Source organism: Taudactylus pleione, unplaced genomic scaffold (assembly GCF_031769625.1).
Source record: "Taudactylus pleione unplaced genomic scaffold, aTauple2 ptg000025l, whole genome shotgun sequence".
Taxonomy (NCBI): Eukaryota; Metazoa; Chordata; class Amphibia; order Anura; family Myobatrachidae; genus Taudactylus; species Taudactylus pleione.
The window spans coordinates 3,784,645-3,805,010 of NW_028284427.1; the positions used below are offsets into that span (position 1 = coordinate 3,784,645).

General features: G+C 37.6%; 1 protein-coding gene across 1 annotated transcript in view; it reads right to left on the reverse strand.

Moving 5' to 3' along the window:
* Positions 1-13,437: 13,437 nt before the first annotated feature.
* The window catches only part of FGF18 (fibroblast growth factor 18), a 158,611-nt gene continuing 151,682 nt past the window's right edge, over positions 13,438-20,366 (reverse strand). Inside the window, exon 4 of the mRNA XM_088451459.1 lies at positions 13,438-13,704. Within this exon, the coding sequence (XP_088307585.1) occupies positions 13,438-13,704 (267 nt within the window). The remainder of the gene's footprint in view (positions 13,705-20,366) is intronic.

Genomic DNA, 20,366 nt, shown 5'->3' on the forward strand with positions numbered 1-20,366 from the left:
TTGATTGCAAATTGCACAATTGCTGCAATCGATTGTGTATAAAACTCTTTCCCTTTTTCAATCGATTGTGGCAATTATGCAATCTGCAATCAATTGAAAAAGGGAAAGATTTTTATGCACAATCGATTGCAAATTGCTCGATTGCTGCAATCAACCTCTGATGTATGGGGGCCTTAAGTCATACTCAGATATACAAGTGTTGCATATTAAATAAATCACTTTCTGAGGGGTCTATTTAGGAGATAAAGTGAATGGTGATAAAGTACCAGTCAATCAGCTCCTAACTGCCATTTTTCACACACAGCCTGTGACATGGCAGTTAGGAACTGATTGGTTGGTACCTTATCACCATTTACTTTATATCCTAACACAGCTTAGTAAATAGACCCCTGAATCTGTATACAAAGTGCAATAATGTAGCAGCTGCAACTTTTTTCATTCCAAGTTATACCTAACTTTCTTACTGACAGCCAGTTGTCTATTTATACCTTGCAAACAAAGAGTTAATTTCAGTATAATAATATTTCATGAGGTAAAGTGCTGGGAATGAAGAGTAATATAAACTGAGGAATTGTAGTGAAGAAAGGGTTAATTTTGGCATTCTGATGTTGCATTGCTCTTATTGAATATATTATATGCATAAACAGCAGAAAAACTGCATAGAGAAATTTTAACCATATAGCAGGGTGTACGGTCAGTGAATAGTATACAATAGTCCAAATTAGTAAAAACAAAAAGTATAGTCATCCATAATAATGTATAATTTAGCTATACTTTGTAGAAGGACCTTAGCAAAAGGACCTTTCAAAAATTGCCAGAATAAATATAGTTGCTCAGGTCGGTGACATGATTACTGGAAAATGGCATAGCTTGCATCTTAGACAGGTCTTTTAACTTGACAGTATCTCTATCCAGGTCTTAATTTAGCAGATGGGGTCCACCGGAGGTCAGCTTTGGGAAACCACGAAAGTTTATGGAAAGGTATATTACCCCTTCAGTTTCTGTACCTGGAAGTGATGTGGAGTGAGGGCGGCAGTGCTGTTCCCTGCCCATACAGTCTACAAAAAAAGAAAGTTGTCCCCTCACGGGCTCGCTTCACTCGCCATACAACTGGCACAAGATTATATTCCCCCTCTATGCCCACGTGCATTATAGGGAATGAGGTTGGACAGTGGCTGATGACGTCAGGCTACAAAAACTGAAGGGGATCTATCCACTTCCTAACACCTAGTTATTTTACTACAATCCTTGTATTTCCATAATACATATACACTGCCTTCTAGTTTTAACAAATGAAATCCCTCTCCGCAATATGGCTAAATACTTATTTATTTAGCAATATTGGTTGCCTTTAATTCTCAGAAATGTTGGTGCCATACACTGTGTAAGGCAGGTTTAAGAAGAAAAAAAAAAAGAACAATTACCATGAGCCCATTAGCAGGTGAGGTGAGTCTTCAATGTAAAGTATTTCACTGAGGTATTTGAAAGATCTCCTGGATCAAAAAAAAATAAATACTAAATCAAAATGTTCTAAAGAATAAGACTATGGCTATGGAGCCTGTTGTGATGTTAGCCCTGAGTCTATATGTGTAATAAAATTACACTGTTGTCATACAGTATGTTTTAGTAACAGTATATAAACTATTATGTTGCATGTCCCATTTGTTCTCTGTGTTTTTATTTTTGGAGTTCTCCTTCCCAGTCTACAAGCGTCAAAGCTTCTGAACTGATAAAACATTGTCCTCCAAAGGATTTTTATTAGAACCCTTACAAAGCACTTCATGGCATCTCGTTTCAGAAGATACTAAATTTTGCGACCCTACAGATTCCCCCAACTTGCCCTGAAATCAATGCACTGGATGATTTTATGTAAAATGATACATATTTTGCTTATATTCTAAATTAAACTTTAAAGAAGAGTGCAACCCAACATAACACCATTTAATTGCTTCCATTGTCTTGCATTCATGACTACTAGGTAAAAATGACCATTACCATAAATACAATACATATTTTTTCGAAAGTACAAGTGCTTCAATGTACATACTGCAACTTGTTAAGCCATACGCATATTTCTAACACAAATTATTACTAAAATCAAGTGTAGTGTAATGTTAAAGAGCGGAGGTACAGGCACAGGCAACATAAGTTTGAAGTAATCATTTATTGTATTGAATGCAAAACAATACATATTATTATTCATAACAAGGTCTGGACTAGCTGTCAAGAACTTCCTGAATTAAATGTTTTTAATATGACTTGTTTTAGTAATTTATTTAGAAGTAACTTAAATACATGAGTAAGCCTAGTCTTTTGACTGGCATCATTTAGAATAATATCAAGAAGTTAAAGTGGTTGGAACATAAAAAACTATACCATAAACATATCATAATACTATGAAACCTAAAACTAATTGTTAAAGTTTATAGTAAACTTCACAGATAAACAAAATCTTCAATAATTTATCAGAACTAAAGATATTGTACATTATTCTGTGGTCAGTGGGGAAGCATTTTTATTTACGTCTATACACCTTGCTTCCTACCTATAAAAACTTCATGGAATTTGATATCACACGTGTGATGGCGATATCTGCAGTACATAATATCTTAAGTCGTTATGTGGTCTTAGAACGTTTGAATATATACAATATGATACTTGTGAATGTCACAGGATGCTCTTTCACAGTAGTACCTCCTTATTTGGGGAAACACACAATTGTGAGAAAAGATGCCAGCAATGTTTGCTCTGGGCTATGGGAGAAGTTGGGTTGATCCAGGGGTGTTCTGTTATAAATGCAGACTTTGCATTTCTGAAGACGCAGAGATCATTTCTCAAGCCTATAATGGGACCTTCCAAACTTTGGGAATGTATATAGGTGCACTTTGAGTTTTTGACCAATGTAATCAAAGATGTCAAACAAGTGTAACATGTGATAGTCGATATGTCCTCTCACTCTAGTGATTAATTTGGCCAATAAAGATAAAAATTGGTTATTTTAAATAAAGGATGATTGGTGTTACAGTGGAAGATTTATTTTTTTGCTGTTTTCACTATTCCAGCCATCCACATCCACCCTGCTCCCTTCTACAATAACCCTAAAATAGTGCATTCACTAGCAGAAAGTGTTTATGGCACATTCTGCAGTAACTGGTTCAAACCTCCCAACAACCCTGTGCAGTACAAACAACATCCTGACTTCATGGAAAAGTCCCATGAAATGGAAACTAACATCTGGGAGACATAGTGAATTGTGTGTGTGTGTGTACAGTGAAATGTGTTAGTTGGACAAGTAGATGGACCTACTGATATAAAGAAGCACTGAGGAGCCACATTTTTTTGCAATTTCTAAATTACCCTTTATGTATAGCTTTATTTCACCAGTTACTTATATAGCTCCAGCATATTCTGCTTTGCAATTGGGAACAAACAGTAATAGAACAAGACTTGATAATAACAGACAGACAAAGAGGTAATAGGGCTTTGCTGGCAAGCTTACTATAGGAAAATAGGCATTCATACACAAAGATAGATGCTACCTATTGATATTGGTCCAGCCAGATTGCAGAGGTTCTTGGTGGGCTGTATGATCCACTCACACAGGACTGTTGGCTTAGGGTTAGGAGGAGGTGAAAGTGAAGAAAGAGAGAGTATGTAAAGTTATGTATGGACTGTATAGAGGGGGTGTAATTGGGTAGGCTAATTTATGGAGGTTATGTGTGCGGTTCTGGAATTTGATAAACTTGTCTGAAGATTTGAGTTTTCAGGGAACGCTTGAAGGCTTGGAGACTAGAGGAAAGTCTGATTGTGCATGGAAGGGCATTCCACAGAGTGGGTGCAGCCTGAAGAAAGTCCTCCAACTGAGCAGGTGATGTGTGTGGATTAGAAATGTAAATCTTGTGCTAAGCGGAGAGGTCGGTTGGGAGACATCTTGAGATAAGCAAAGAGATTAATGTTGGTATAGTTTGGTTAATAGCCTTAAGTGTAAGTAAAAGTATTTAATTTTGAATTAAGCAGAATACAGGTGACCAATGGATGGATTGACAGAGTGGAGTAGCAGACGATGAAAGTTAGCCAAGAAGATCAGCCTTGCAGTGCCATTCAAAATTATTTCTAGTGGTGGGAATCTGTTTTGGAAAAGATCAATAAGGAAACTATTGCAATAATCAATGTGGAGGATAATGAGTGCATGAATTAGAGTTTTTACTGTGTCTTGTGTAAGATATGGTCATATTCTGGATATGCTTTTTAGATGAATGTAAAATGATTTGGAAACAGATTGGATATGAGGAACAAAGGACAGTTCACTGTAAAGGATGACACCGAGCTTCTGGGGTAGGGTTGATTGTTGCATTACAGTGATAGAGATATCAGGTTGGTAAATACAATTGGCAAAGTGGAAATATTAATTCTGAGATGACACCCAAGATTTCAGTTAATGCCCCCTTCCAATCATTCTGGCTTGAGGGAAAAAAGGAGAGTCATGGTAAAACTTACCTTGGTTAACATTCTTTCTTCGAAGTTCATATGGTCCACAGGGAGACATTGGGGTGTAGGTGGGACCTGGAGGACCAGACACCAACAGCAAAGATTTTTAATCCCAGGATGCTCTGGTCCTTCCCCCTATACCCCACCCACAGCCTGAGGGAACTTCAGATTTGTTAACAAACCCAAAGCAGGAGCAGGATAGGAGAGAAGGAAGACTGGTACACTCAGGAATCACACTCTCACACAGAGAAGGAAACAAGTGACCAGGAGAAGACAACCCATAGAAGCTAGGAGCGTCAGGGCGGGTGCCCTGTTAACCCTATGGACTTTGAAGAAGAAAAGAAGATTTATGGTAAAACGTACCTTGGTTAACTCTTTCTTCAGAGTCCATAGGGCTGCACAGGGAGGCATTGGGGATGTCCCAAAGCAGTTGTTCAAGGGCAGGAATGCTCCTGAGCTGACAGGAGAGCCCTATGCCCAAAGGAAGCATCCTGAGAGGCAAATGTATCAAAGGCATAAAACCTAAGAAAGTTGTGGACAGAAGACCAGGTAGCCACTTTGCATAGTTGTTCATCTGAGTCGCCACGTCAAGCTGCCCACGAGGGACCCACAGAGTGAGTAGAATGAGCAGAGACTGTAGTTGGCACAGGAAGGCCCATCTGCATGTAAGCCTGTGAGTCATACAAATCCATCTGGCCAGAGTCTGTTTGGTAGCTGGCCATCCCTTTTTATGGAATCCATATAGGACAAGAAGGGAGTCCGATTTCCGGTTGGAAGAAGTACGGTCCACGTAGTTCAAGAGCAATGACCACATTCAAAGAAGCCTCACCTGCCGAGAGGTCTGGTGAATTAGGCTGAAACCACAATTTCCTCATTCAGATGGAAGCGAGAAACCACCTTGGGAAGGAAGCCTGGGCATGTTCAAAGAACATCCCTGTCCTGATGAAATGTCAAAATGGGGGAGTGACTTGAAAGTGCCCCTAAATCAGATACCCTACAGGCAGATTCTATAGCCAGAAGAGTCTTTGCAGTGAGCCATTTGACATCCACTGATTCCAGGGGTTCGAATGGAGGTTCCTGAAGTGCTTGGAGAACCACTGATAAATCCCTTGGAGCCATAGGAGGAACAAAGGGAGGTTGTATTCATAGAAAACCCTGCATGAAGGTGTGAACATCCGGTATAGGAGCAATTCTGCACTGAAACCAGATAGACAAGGCAGAGATGCTAGGCAGAGGCCTAGATCCAATCCAGCTTGAAGAAAGGCAAGAATGCTAGGAACCTGAAAGACTTGAGGGTCATAGTTTCTTGGAGTACACCATTGGAAATATGTATGCCATATTCTGTGGCAAATCCTGGCTGAGGTTGGTTTACATGCTTTTAGCATGGTCTGGACCAGAGAGCTGGAACAACCCTTAGCCGTTCGGAGGGATGTCTCAAGAGCTAAGCCATTAAAGACAGACGAGCTAGGTCTGGATGTAGACATGGACCCTGAGACAACAGGTCTACTCATAGAGGAAGCTGAAGAGAAATGTCTATGGAGAGCCTTTGAAGATCGGAGTACCAGTGACGTCTGGGCCAGGCTGGAGCTATTAACATGACTGTGCCTCCATCCTGTCTGATCTTTCAAGCACTCGAGGAAGCAGGGATATTGCAGGGAAGAGATATGCTAAACGGAAGTTCCATTTCACTGACAATGCGTCTATGAAGGCCGCTTCGGGGTCCTTTGTTCTGGCTCCATAAATTGGAATTTTGTTGTTGTGTCTGGAAGCCATGAGATTCACCTCCGGAATACTCCATTTGTCAACTAGAAGCTGAAAGACTTCCAGATGTAGAGACCATTCTCCTGCATGCACGTCGTGACGGCTGAGGAAATCCACCTCCCAATTGAGAATCCCCAGGATGAACACTGCGGAGATGGCTTGGAGATTGCGTTCAATCCAGGTGAGAATGTGGGACACTTCTGTTATTGCTGACTTTATTTTATAGGGAGAGGTGCGCTCAACTGATCAAATTTGCTGTGTGTGTATTCAAAACTGACAGTATAGAAAATAGAGATTAGCGCTAGCACAAGTCACAAACAAATGCAGAAAACATACATTACATTTCTGCAATGGCACGAAAATCAACTTCACAGACCACAGTGGCTGGTAGGATATAGTGCTGTATAACCTGGTCCGTGAGAGAGGTATACAGGGAGACTGGACCCTGCGTTTCCCGGATACCTGCTTGCCTAATATGGCTGCTGGCATCTCTAAGGGGGCGGAGGTTGAAGGAGGAAAGCTCAGGGTACACCAAGATTGCAGAGTGCCTTATCCCCATGTCTTTACAATATGCCTCTGCGCCAGTATCGTTATGCCCCAGTGGTCTAGTGGAGTAGTGGGTGAGCCAGTGTCCATATCAGCGCCTCCGGTCTGTCTGCTGAGACCAGAGGCAGGACTGCACTAAGATGCGGGTCCCCGCAAAATGGGGTTCCGTCTTACCTGTCCCCTGGATTCCGGGCTGCAGTCTGGGGTCCGGGGAGCCTGCTAGCTAGTCCTCCTTCGAGCCCAGCCGGGAGTACCTAGCACAGGTTTGGTGTAACGGCGCCGTGGAGGGGTGATGGAGCAGCAGCACAGATGTCTGGAGGACAGTCTGGTGCTGCACGCCCATTTGGTAAAAAATAAAACAGTAAATAAAATTAAAGCTTGGGCTGCTTTATGCAGCCCTTTGTTACAATGGTGGTCCAGCTCCTTCAGGACACCAATGAAACTGACATGCTGTGTGCAGGGTATAGGGGGGATGGAGCTGAGCATCCTGGGATTGAAAAGCTTTGCTGTTGATGTCCGGTCCTCCATGTCCCACCTACACCCCAATGTCTAACTGTGGTGCCCTATGGACCCTGAAGGAGAAACTTATTTTATATTTGTTCATTTAATTGAGTAGATAAAAACTTTGTTGTTCTAAATCCACCATAAACTAAAATAATAATTTTGGATTTAGCTTAATGAGATAAAATAACAAATGAATGCTTCCATGTTTCTTACACTGGTCCCATATGGGTCTCGTGATGCCATGCCATGGTCTCCTCTTTCCTAAACAAGCTGTATATATGTACAGATGTCCCTACTATGTAAAACATGGAGGTGGCCAGCCATCAGCTTAGCTTACTTCAAACAGGCCAATTAGAAGGAGTAAATAGGTATGGGGATTGTTAAATCAATTGAGAAGCTCAGCAACAAAGCATATATGTGTAAGAAAAGGAATTGGTATGTTCAAATCCCAACGCTGGAAGACCGGTATGACAAGATCCCGACAGGTAATTTTTTTTACTATACCTAACCCACCCCCCCTAACCCTCCTTTAGGGGTGCCTAACCTCCCCCCTAGTGCCTAGCCCCTCCATAAGTGTCTAAACCTACCGCCCCCCCTCCCCACACCCTAAACCTCCCAGGGGGGTGCCTACATCCTGTAAGAAAAATGATATACTTTTTTATTTAATCTATTTGAATATATGTAGTTAGTTTTTTTTGTTTTACACGGAGTTATACTTTACTGGGACCCAAGTTGGTAATTTAAAATTTAATATTTTTAATAGGTATGCACTAAAATCTCACTATATTAAATTTGCTAAGATGGTGAAACATAAAAAGTTAGAATTGTGCAAAAGAGATGAAAATTAATGTGTACAATAAAATATGCAAAACAAAACCGTTATCAATTTGTCATTGTTTCAATATGATCAGTGTTTAGTAGCATAGTGGTTTATTACTTATTATAGTTTATTCTGTTATTTATGTTGCAAATAATTATTTCTAAGGTTAAATGCCTTCATCAGCTCCTAGAAGTAGCAAATTGTATCAAACAATGCAGTGACTAATATTGTGTATAGTCAGTTTTCCAAACTGATACAATGTCTTCTCTTCCTATACTTAGATGCCTTATCCTTATGTATTGCCATGCAATGCTTATAGTGATTATTTGTTAGCTATGCAGTATACACAAATATATGTTGTAGTTCTGAGTCTCTTAGCTGTAAGGTTAAATCCCACACAGCAGGTACATGTTAGTATATAATTGGTCAACACACCTAGTATTAATGGGTCTCCACTACATGTGATATATAATAGTAGTAGTTCCCATTATATCATACTTCTTTTCATCATGATAGAAATATCATCACCCCTATGAGAGATATGTATAAATATAAAAATAATGTCTGATTAAATTGGACATCAAATGGAAAGATATAGAAGATCTGACATAAAGGAATAATTTATATGTTTATAGCGGATAAACTCAAAATCAAATTTTATATAGGATATCTATCTGAGAAATCATAAATAAAAACATCAGATGATGTGTTTTAACATTATACTTAATATTATGAAGTAAATTGTTCATATTTATATTTTAAGAAGTGGATGTTGATGGATTACTATTAAGATTATACTACCATTCTAATAATATTAAACATGATTGATTTGCTGACAACCAATCAGAATTTAGGGAACATAAATCACTGTCGCTATGTATACTTCTTTCCATCATGATAGAAATATCACCACCCCCTATGAGAGAGATTTATAAAAATATCTGATTAAATTGGACATCAAATGGAAATATATAGACGATCTGACATAAATGAATAATTTATATGTATATAATGGATGAACTCAAAATCAAATTTTATATAGGTTATCTGTCTGAGAAATCACAAATACAAACATCAGAGGATGTGTTTTAACATTATACTTAATATAATTAAATAAATTGTTCATATTTATGTTTTAAGAAGTGGATGTTGGTGGATCACTATTAAGACTATACTACCATTCTAATAATGTTAAACATGATTGATTTGCTGACAACCAATCAGAACTTAGGGAAGGGGATTTAAGGAAAAGGAAATTACATGACAGGTGATGCCTTGAGAAAGCCTAACTGGTGAAACATCTGTAGGCTATCTGTAACTGATTGTCAAGGTCATGTAACTAAAATTCAATGTTAAATATGTTGATATATGCATATAAATCCCAGCCATTGATGTCAAAGTAAAATGATATATGCACTATACATAGTGCTGAGACTAATTGCTATTGCCTACAATTAGTGAAAGCTATGTTAAATATATGAGGCCTATACTCCAGCTACTGATGTATAAAATGATACATGTACTATACGCAGTGCTGGGAATGATTGCAATTGCCTAAAGGTTCAGCTGCACTATTGTATACATGAATACCCAGAGCTGCAAAGGTTAACATTTTTACCTATAAAATCTTTTTTATGGTATGTGATTCACACACACATGATGTAATGGGAACTACTACTATTATATATCACATGTAGTGGAGACCCATTAATACTAGGTGTGTTGACCAATTATATACCAACATATACCTGCTGTGTGGGATTTAACCTTACAGCTAAGAGACTCAGAACTACAACATATATTTGTGTATACTGCATAGCTAACAAATATTCACTATAAGCATTGCATGGCAATACATAAGGATAAGGCATCTAAGTATAGGAAGAGAAGACATTGTATCAGTTTGGAAAACCAACTATACACAATATTAGTCACTGCATTGTTTGATACAATTTGCTACTCCCTTCTAGGAGCTGATGAAGGCATTTAACCATAAGAAATAATTATTTGCAACATAAATAATAGAATAAACTATAATAAGTAATAAACCACTGTGCTACTAAACACTGATCATATTGAAACAATGACAAATTGACAACGGTTTTGTTTTGCATATTTTACTGTACACATTAATTTTCATCTCTTTTGCACAATTCTATTTTTTTATATTTCACCATTTTAGCAAATTTAATCTAGTGAGATTTTAATGCATACCTATTAAAAATATTAAATTTTAAATTACCAACTTGGGTCCCAGTGCACCCATTAAAGGTACTTATTTTTCTTCTTTGTATATGTGATTTCTATAATGTTTAAGTAGTGGGTAGCACCTCAGCAAGCTTTATATTTATTCTGTTGATACCGATTAATTGATTAACAGCTAATTGGAGAGAGGACCAAATAAACTGTAAACTATTAATTACAAAACAGATGGCTGATGCAGGATTGGTGCTCTATTTGTAACTACTGGAGTTATACTTTAAACTTGACATCCATATACTGTATGGGTCCTGATTCAGAGATGGACGCCAATGCAATCGCAGCTGCGATTTTGCACACAATACAACAGCAAAAATATGCTGTCTGCAAAGATCACCCAAGCATACGAACACCCACTGCTGCCTTCTTACCTTCGTGTGAGGATGCATAGCTGTGTAAATATCGATAACACCGCCGCACATCGGGAGCTATCTTGGCCTTGCAGCAGGTTTGGCGTTGGGAGCTCTTCAGACATGCAGAGCTGCTTATGCGCTCACAGTTGTAATTTAATGGACAGACAGCCTGCATTTCTCAGACCACCCCCAACGCTGGCAACCTGTCACTCACTCTGCAATGGATTCCTATGCGTCCATATCTGAATCAGGCCCACAGTCAACTTGAAGAAATGAAACAACAAACTTATGAGTGGAGTGATGACATAGCCAGCCTTCACCAGTAATCAGTCACATCGCTACAAAACACTGTACTTGCCATGAGTTTCTTTTAAAAAAAAAAAAAAAAAAATTATATATATATCTATACACACAGGTTGAGCCTCCCATATCCAAAATGCTTGGGACCAAGGGTATTTTGGATATCGGAATATTCCGTATTTTGGAATATTTGTATACCATATTGAAATGTCTTAGGAATAGGGCCCAAATCTAAACACAGAATGCATTTATGATTCATATACACCTTATACACACAGCCTGAAGGTAATTTTATACAATACTTTCAATAATTTTGTGCCTCAAACAAAGTTTGTGTACATTGAACCATCAAAAATCAAAGATTTCACTATCTCAGTCATGCTAAAATATTCCGTATTTTGGAATATTTGCATATGGGAGACTCAACCTATATATATATATATATATATATATATATATATATATATATATATATATATATTATATATTTATTTTTTTTTCAATTCTATTTTAACATTCTGTTTTATTATAACATTGAACCAATTTGGAGCAAGCAGTCTACATTTGAAAAGGTAAATCAGAATGCCAAAATCTGACAATCTTGGATACAAACATCTGTAAAATAATAAAATATTTATAGGGAATAAGCTGGAGATACATTTTCCATCAACTAACCTGTTTATTTTTCACATGTATAGACACCAATGAATTAGAGATCACTATCGAAAAGTTACTGTACATGTCAATTGTCAACATATGTGTGAATGTGTTTTGGTACCGACAGTGGGCTTTATGCTATTCTGTATGCTCATGCTGAATGAACTTTTGCTTTTCTGGAAAAGCAGGAGCGCATAACACCTTGCACAGGACATTATGTAACTACAACCAATAATTACAACAATGTTCCTCAAAACTCCACAAGGTCACATCCTAAAACTGCAGCAGGAAATTGATTTGCCAAAATAAACTGATTATATAATACATATATATAAAACTAAGTGTATATATATATATATATATATATATATATATATATATATATATACATATATATATATATATACACAGTACTATGTCTTTTGCATGTACTGAAATATATTTACAAAAGTACACATTGTTTGTGAATGTTAGGAAATCTTACCTAAAATGCATTCAGGCTTTTAACCCTGTATATGAAGGTATGCTGGCTGGGTTATAGTACACAAAATAATCTCTTCAATACCTAAGCTTGTAGCAATACCAACAAGTACCTATTTATGCTGAGAATAATAATAATGTGTTCCTGAAATGCTGGCTATCCAGATAGCTTATCAGTTCATTATATTAAATGTAACACATGAACAAGAAAAACTTGTTAACTGAGTTAAAATAAAACACATTTTGTGAAAAATGCATTTTTGTTAGCATTGGTTTTGTTGTTAGATATGTCTGAAATACTGAGGCAGCATTACTTTGTTTATTTTGTATATACAAAAGTGCAATAAATAGCTATATACATATTATAGATGGAAGAGAGGCACCAAATCTACATAGTGCACATTTTTCCAGTAAAATGTGAAAATCACAACTACCATAGTTTTTCCAATAAACTGAATTAAACAAAATGTTTAAAATGTTGGAAAGTGACCAAAAGTAATTTCCAAATGTTCTTGTAAAAAAAAAATAACATAGACTTCACATCTTAATACTAATATACACACACCACATTTATATGTAGCTTGTTCTAATTGATTGTATCAGATGATGAAGTCATTTGTATGTATTAGCAGCATTCTTTAAAAGTGAGCCTAGTGCAGGATCACACAAATGTGACACCTTATGTCATTAGCATGAAATACTGTATTGAGAATTCCAAAGAAACTCAATGACTCATTGTGCTCACTCAGTTACTTTGCTAAAGGTGGCAGCAGGTAATAAATAGGATATTGCAAATCAATCATCTCACTTAGGGAGAATAAAGAAAAGAGCTTTGGTTCTTGTTGTTGGTTCTCTGCACAGAAGCTATGCATTGTAAAAGATGATAGCACCTACATCAGTTCAAATAGAACAAAGTCTTTTCAAGTCACAGTGAAGTCTCCCAGCATTCCTGGTTACAATTTTTAAACACAAAGTACAAAAATAAAGCTTTATCCTCATTTTTTTTTTAAACTCACAAATATTCCTTTGGTGCAGTAATGTTGTATGAGTGACATTAATCCATTTAAAGATTATTTAATAAAACCTCTTTTGCAGAAATCTAGTGCAGAGCTATATCTAAATACCTAAGTGCCGTGTTTTTGGTTTCTTTTTACATAATATCTTTTGGAATAAATACTTAGCACTTTTTTATTACACAGAAATCCTATCTTGTTTTGCTCTAGATTTAAACTTAAGGTTGTTTTATTAAATAAGATTGTTTGTTTTTTCTTAACTTGGCTTTGTGGGACGTATTCTTTTAGTCCTCTTTGTTACTGTGGTGTATTTGAAAGGCTTCTGCAGCTCCACCAAACCTTTTGGGTATCTCTTCATAAAATGCACGTCTTGTTGGTTCTCTCTCGTTTTCGGGCCTTTCCGGGGCCTTCCTTTTTTGGTGAATCCCACATACCAGCCTGAGTATTTAGCTGACATAAAAGCTGTGTAGTTGTTTTCTAGCACTTTTTCAATGAAGACACACTCCTTGCTAGTTCCATCGGGCTGAAAGATACATAAACGAAAATAAAATAAGTACTGCATAATATTTTTTACATAGAAGTAGACCTGTAGATGGTTGTTGGATCTCCCTCCAGAACAAACTCTGCCTACTGTATTGTTTTATTTTTTCCAAAGGGTGGAATGCAACACGGGGATTTTAGTCCGTATTACCTCAAATGGGGAAAGATATTGCCTGTGAGATCGGGGATGGGGTAAGTTTTTATCTATATTTCCCGTGTCTATGCAGCTCGGCTGAAGTTGTATTCTGGGCATAAGGTTATTAGAATTAATTAGAGAAACACGCCCCTTAAGGAAAAAAAGGGGTGTAAACACACACTTTCTGCTATAAAGACCTGGTCATTTTTTCTCACACTCACACCTTGAAAAAGACCTATATATGGTTGAAACACATTGATGTATCACTCTGAAATGCTGGTATCCTGATCCTAAGAAGGTACTGCTGAGTAGGGGGAGCGTTAACACCCCTATAAGTATGAGATTGTGCCTTTCATAAAAGGTCATTGATGGTGCGCATTTTTATTGTGTTTGTGGTTACATGAATAAATGTTATGGTTTTACACTATGGGCCGTATTCAATTAGGAGCAAAAAGGCAGAGGCCGGACTGTTTGCCATCAACGGAGGTTTTGCCGCGCGTCCCCGCATTCAATTGCAAATGTGCGAAAACGGGACCCGGCGAAACTGAAATTGGCAAAAAGTTCAGTCAGTTTTGGGGAAGTCAGGCTGACACCCCTCTAAAGATGCTCTGACATGGGGGTTCACCCCCGAATAGCCCTACTAAAGGTATTTGGGGTTTTTAAATGGTTTCAATAGGCGCTATTTATTTATAGGGTGCAGGATGGTTCCCAAAACATTGCACCCCAAAACCCCAATTCTGAACTTTTTTCTGCCGGGTATTCATAGGCAAAACTTTTTACATTGCATTGTGTTATCGCGCTGGAGAAACTACGCTAAAATTGAATATGGGGATAAGTTGAAACCGGCAAAAAAGACTTCATCGGCAAAAAAGTATTGCCGAAATGGACTTTTCGAATTCTAGTTGAATACAGCGTTATATATGTTGTCCCCCTAACCTTGTTTTTCATATACCGAGTCAACGTTTGTGCTGACACCGACAGGCTATAGTGTTGAAATAAACCCTATACTGTTGGAGGAACCAGGTTATTTGTCAGAAGCTTTTACAGGATTTCTAGTGAAGAATCTCCATTCTACAGAAAAGTGACTATATTGTCTTTTGGTGTTCTACCTTGAATCTTTTTGACTGTGGGACCTACTATTCTGGGATTTAGTATCACCTTTTGTGCTTTATTTGACAGTACCTAAAAAGAGCGCTTGAGACTATATCATTATTGTTGATTATATGGGGCATATGTATCAAAGCTTGATGTGAGATATATATCACCAACCAATCAGCTCTTAACTATAATTTTTTAAACACAGCCTTCAAAATGTAAGTTAGAAGCTGATTGGTTGGTGATATATATCTCACATCAAGCTTTGATACATATGCCTGGTTTGTGATTGGTGGAGATCACTAGGAGCATGACATATTTCTCAGCAGCTAGGACAAAAGTATTCATTATTAGGATGGCGGGACAGTCCCATAAAACTTGCATTTTTAGCAGAGCTAGTGGCCTTCTCAATAATGAAATGTTGAAATCCTGACTGTATATTGATTTAAACTCGAGATTAACATTTTATATATTAATACTTCTCTTCTTCTTAGAGGCCCAGTTGTCTGCAGCTTTTTCAAAATTGAAATCTGTAGGGTCTGGTCCCTCTACTGGCATCAGCATCAGATTATTTAGGGGTCTATTCATTATGTTAAATATCGGGGTCCGAGCGGCCCCCGATAATTAACATACTAACTCGCCGCTAGTGCCAGAGCAATTCATCATTGCTCCGGCGCGGAGACAGCTGATCCGAAAATCAGCTGTCTCCACGAAGCAGCTAGCAGCTTCACCTTTTGGAGCAGTGAAACTTAGCACTGCCGAGCCGTCTTGGCAATGCTAGTGCGCCTGCATGACCCTGAGTTCATGCATGCGCTCAAAGCCCTGATGTTCGATGGAAGGAGCCGGACAGGGGTGGAGGGATTCGAAAGGATCCATCTTCGCAACCTTGGGACTCCTTCACATAGGGAAAGAGCAGGGTGTGTGTTGAGAGTGGGAGCAAACCCCATCTGAAGATGGTGAGTGCTCAGCAGTCAAGCTCCGAAAACATTGTATTTTCGGAGCTTGACGAATTTCTGTCCCCATTCCAGTGTATGAGGACATCAGGCCACATCAGAAGTGAAAGGTAAGCAGGAGATATATTTGATATTTCCTGTTTTACCTTCACTTCATTTCTATAAAAGCATTTTCTCCTACTTTTGTAGAAATTCAGTGATGATGAATAGACCCCTTAGTGTGCTCTGCTGCATGCCAATAATTAAACAGGTCTAAATTTTAGAGTAGAAAATTCTCTTAGAGCTGACCAGACACTTGGTTTTTGCACACAAATATTTTTTTTTAAAAGCGACCCTGATACTGCATCACTTAATTTTTTTGACACAAAAAACAAAATCAAGAGCTGACTGGATACTGCCCACTTGCTTTTTGCACACAAATATTTTGTTAAAAGCACCCCCCGATATTGGCCAATGTTTTTTTGGACACAAATACATTTTTTAACAGCAGTCCAGATACTGCACTAGTTGATGTTTAGACACAATTTTTTTTTAACAGCACCCAGGTATAACCCGAATGCTTTTTGGACACAAAACATTTATTAAGAGGAGACTAGACACAACATGTGTCCGCTGAAACGCAGAGGGTGGATGCAGGCGATCTCTCCACTCGCTTCACTGTTCACTGGCAACCACATGCCCTTTCTTTTACACTGGTGGAGGAATAGCTCTGCCCTTCAATCTGACGCCTTCCGGGAACTATAACGAGGCCACTGACATGGCCAATAAGTTGTGCTGATGTTCTATATGAAAGATCAGTGCAGAGTGACGTTTGGGTTTGGCGGACCGCACTACACAGTAACAAGCACACCGTCGCCAGGTAGTACACTCTTACTACCCGGCGGTGGCGCCCACTGCTGGAGCCGGCCTGGAGCTCACTCATGAGCTCCACCTTCCGCCTCCCGCAGTAGGTGATGGGAGAGACGTCATGTCTTTATATGAAATTAGTTTAAATGTATTTTTTACTTTTTAATTTCTTTCATTGTTGTTGGTACCTAGTAGATGAGCAAATTTTACATTTTTATAGGTTATTTACATACATTAAACGTTTGTCTAGAAGGTTTTAACCCCTTCTTTGACGCTAGTAACCTCATTTTGGACACACTTGATTGCACAGACAATTTATGCACTAGACATACTTTGCTTGCATCTCACTTGTAGGCATTTATATCTTCATCAGCATTTTCAGATTGTAGACACCTTTCTAGCACTGGCACTTTAAATATCTTGCACATGATACCTTATTGAAAAAATGTTATTCTTATATTATATTGATTTTAAGCACTGTTTGGTTCTGGTTATCAAGTCCACCGTTCACTATTCTTATGCAAATTGCAGATCACCACTGCTTTAAATCTCTTGATTGCGTCAGGACCGTTAAAGACAAGCAGCATCAGAACTCATCAGCATGCTCAGAAGAAACACTACATTACTCACCCCAAAGACGCTCCCTATATGCGACCCAGGCAAATCTCTCATACTCCTCAGCTGTGACCAATGATACACAGCCCGCATGTCTGCTCCCCGCTTCGGCTACACTTCCGGTGCTCACCCGGCATCCCTGCGTTCCACAGGTATGACGCGCTTCCTGTTGTGTGGAGTTTGCATATTCCACATCTCCAATAACAAGGCAAGCAAACCTCCGCTTCACTCGTGCACTCCAACAGAGGACACACTTCTCAAAACCTATAGATCCATATCACTAACTGCTTAGTGGCACACTTCAAAGTGCCAACAAGGATCCATACCCAAAAAACTTTATAAATCCATTATCTAAGATTGTTCCCTTGCCTAATCGCATCATAGGACTGCCTCAAGGAGTGAGTAACTAACAAGGTGCTAAAGTATAACCCTGTAAACCCAAAACACAAATCTTACCAACTCTACATGCTTTTAAAATCCAAAGAGACACAGAAAATAAATGAAAAATAATAAAGGAAAAGTAAAGAACGAACTTATACACAACAGAAATGATACAAATACTGCATAGCCTATTTAACCAATTATTCCCACACTTCAGAGAAAGCATTTATAATTAATGTTTTCATTAAGGCCCCTTGGTGCAATCATATCCAGCATAAAACTCCAATGGGCCTTTTTTTTGCAACAGCAAGTTGTCCCTGTCACCACCCCTATCTGACTTGGGCACATGGTCAATCAGCATTGATCTTAACATGGCTACTTGACTTGTCACATAAAGAAGTGTATTCCTATCTGTAGCTTTATGGAATAATGCTGTACCAAGAGAACCATCATGTTTAAAGATGGACACATCCAAAAATTTAATACTTTGCATCTCTACCCTACTTTTGAATTTAATAGGAGTCTCAAGTGCTTTCAACTCCTTAACCAGATTTCTAAATGAGTCGGCAGTGCCACGCCACAAAATCAAGACATCATCAATAAACCTAAAATAGTGCAGAATGCTGGGACCAAACTTTGGGTAGATGTAGATGTATTTCTGCTCATACCCCATTACCTAAAGGCCCACCTCTCATCTTCAATACAGGTTCCAGATTGTGCTCTCGAATTATACAATGTTACTCTATTAGAGGGTAAGCTTGGAGCACTTCTATAGAAACTACACAAGATTCACCTAATAGTTAGCCAAGCATCTGTGGTAGCTGGCCACACTGCCTCTGGTGGCTGGTCATACCCCTTATGCTCTAGTTTGACACTGCATTCATTCCAATGGGCTCCTTCATATTAATTAACAAATTTCAATGTGACTTTTTAATTGCTTAGATATAAAAAAATATAAAATTTATTTTAAAATGCTTTAATTTCAATTTAAGCTCTAACACAATTTGAAAAATAAAACAAGTCCATCATAAAGTACCATTTAAAGTGATACAATATTTAAAATTCAATTTGCCAAAACCTTGAAACAATGATTCAATATTGCAAAAGTAAAAACAGTATAATCACACAGAAAGCAGGATTTAAGCTAGTTTAAAAATGTGTGGCTTTTTCAAGGGTCCTTGGTAGACTGCTACTGACTGTAGGATAGTTGTGAATTTATGATTTTTTTAAAATTAATAATATTATTACATAATGATAAATAAATCAATTCAGCCAATATTGAGGCAGTACTTAAAAAAAATAGTTGTTTTTTTCAGATTTTTTTGTGATTTGGAAATGTAGTCATCTGAGACCAAAGCCTGCCAGATATATCCATGAAACTTGGCATGAGGTAAGCTTTTGTGCTAGACTGTGTTTTTGTTTAAATTACATTTATCCAAATTGATAAAATAAGTTTAAATGTTAAAAAAAAAAATAGACGTTTTATGAGAAAAGCATGCCCCAGTATAAACAATCAGTACAGGACATGTGTGTGCCGGGGGGAGGCCTGTCAGGAGTTCAATGACCTCACAGTGGCCTCTTTTCACTTACTGTTAAACTTAGATTTGAATTAAACAGACCCCTGGTATTAATAACAATATCCGAGGCTAGGGGCTTTCATGGTCCTCTTCCAAGGTGGGGGCTTGTTATAAAATAAATTGCTCACTAATGACTTTTGGTTGAATCTTCAAATAAAAAGGGAGTGTGGGGGAAGGGGGTTAAAACTATTTTATGAATTATCACAAAATCCTTGTGGATGAAGCTAGTAAAAGTTACTTGCCCTGTTTTTTTCTATTAAATAAGACAATAATTTTAATAAATATTATTATTTTCAATATATAAAATATATTTCTTTCTATTTTTATTGTCTTTTTAACAATATACTGGACAGCCTTTGACACACTTTTTTTTTTAAATTAGTCAGATTTCTTTAAAGAAAGTCTTTGGTATTAAAATTACAACAAATTGCAGAAAACATGTGGCTCTGGATTGAAAGCTGAACACAGAAATGTTAATCTGGAAAGCAGCCAGATGAATCTGAGACATGAAAATAAGAAAAAAAATCATATTTCTTAATTCCCGTAAAATGTTAAATTCAAACAACATTTTTATTTTAAATTTCCGCAGAGAAAGAAATTTTCTTAGGTCTATGATTACACGTTTTTTTAAGTGTTCTATATTAAAGGGCAGCATACAGAGTAAAATCTTTTTTACCTACTAAACAAAGATAACTATTTTTTTATGTAACATGCCTTAGCTGAAATAGATAGTTGCTTCTTCCATAATATTATGCATGGGTTGTTTATCTGTGATAATCAGGGTGAAGGGAATAATTAAAAAAAATATTAAGCAGGCACAACTGGTGCAACAAAACCACGTATTTTCTTCTGGGTTCTTTTTTCGTTTTTTCGAACAGCTGGTGAACATATTTAAACATTCCTAAGGCAAAAAATATTCAAAGCAAGTAAACACAATTCACACACATGAACAAAAATCCATTGCTCAGCAGACAGAATCAACCTACACAGGAAAGAGTCTCTTTTTTCCAAAAGACACAGAGGAACTCCGTCTGCTTAAATG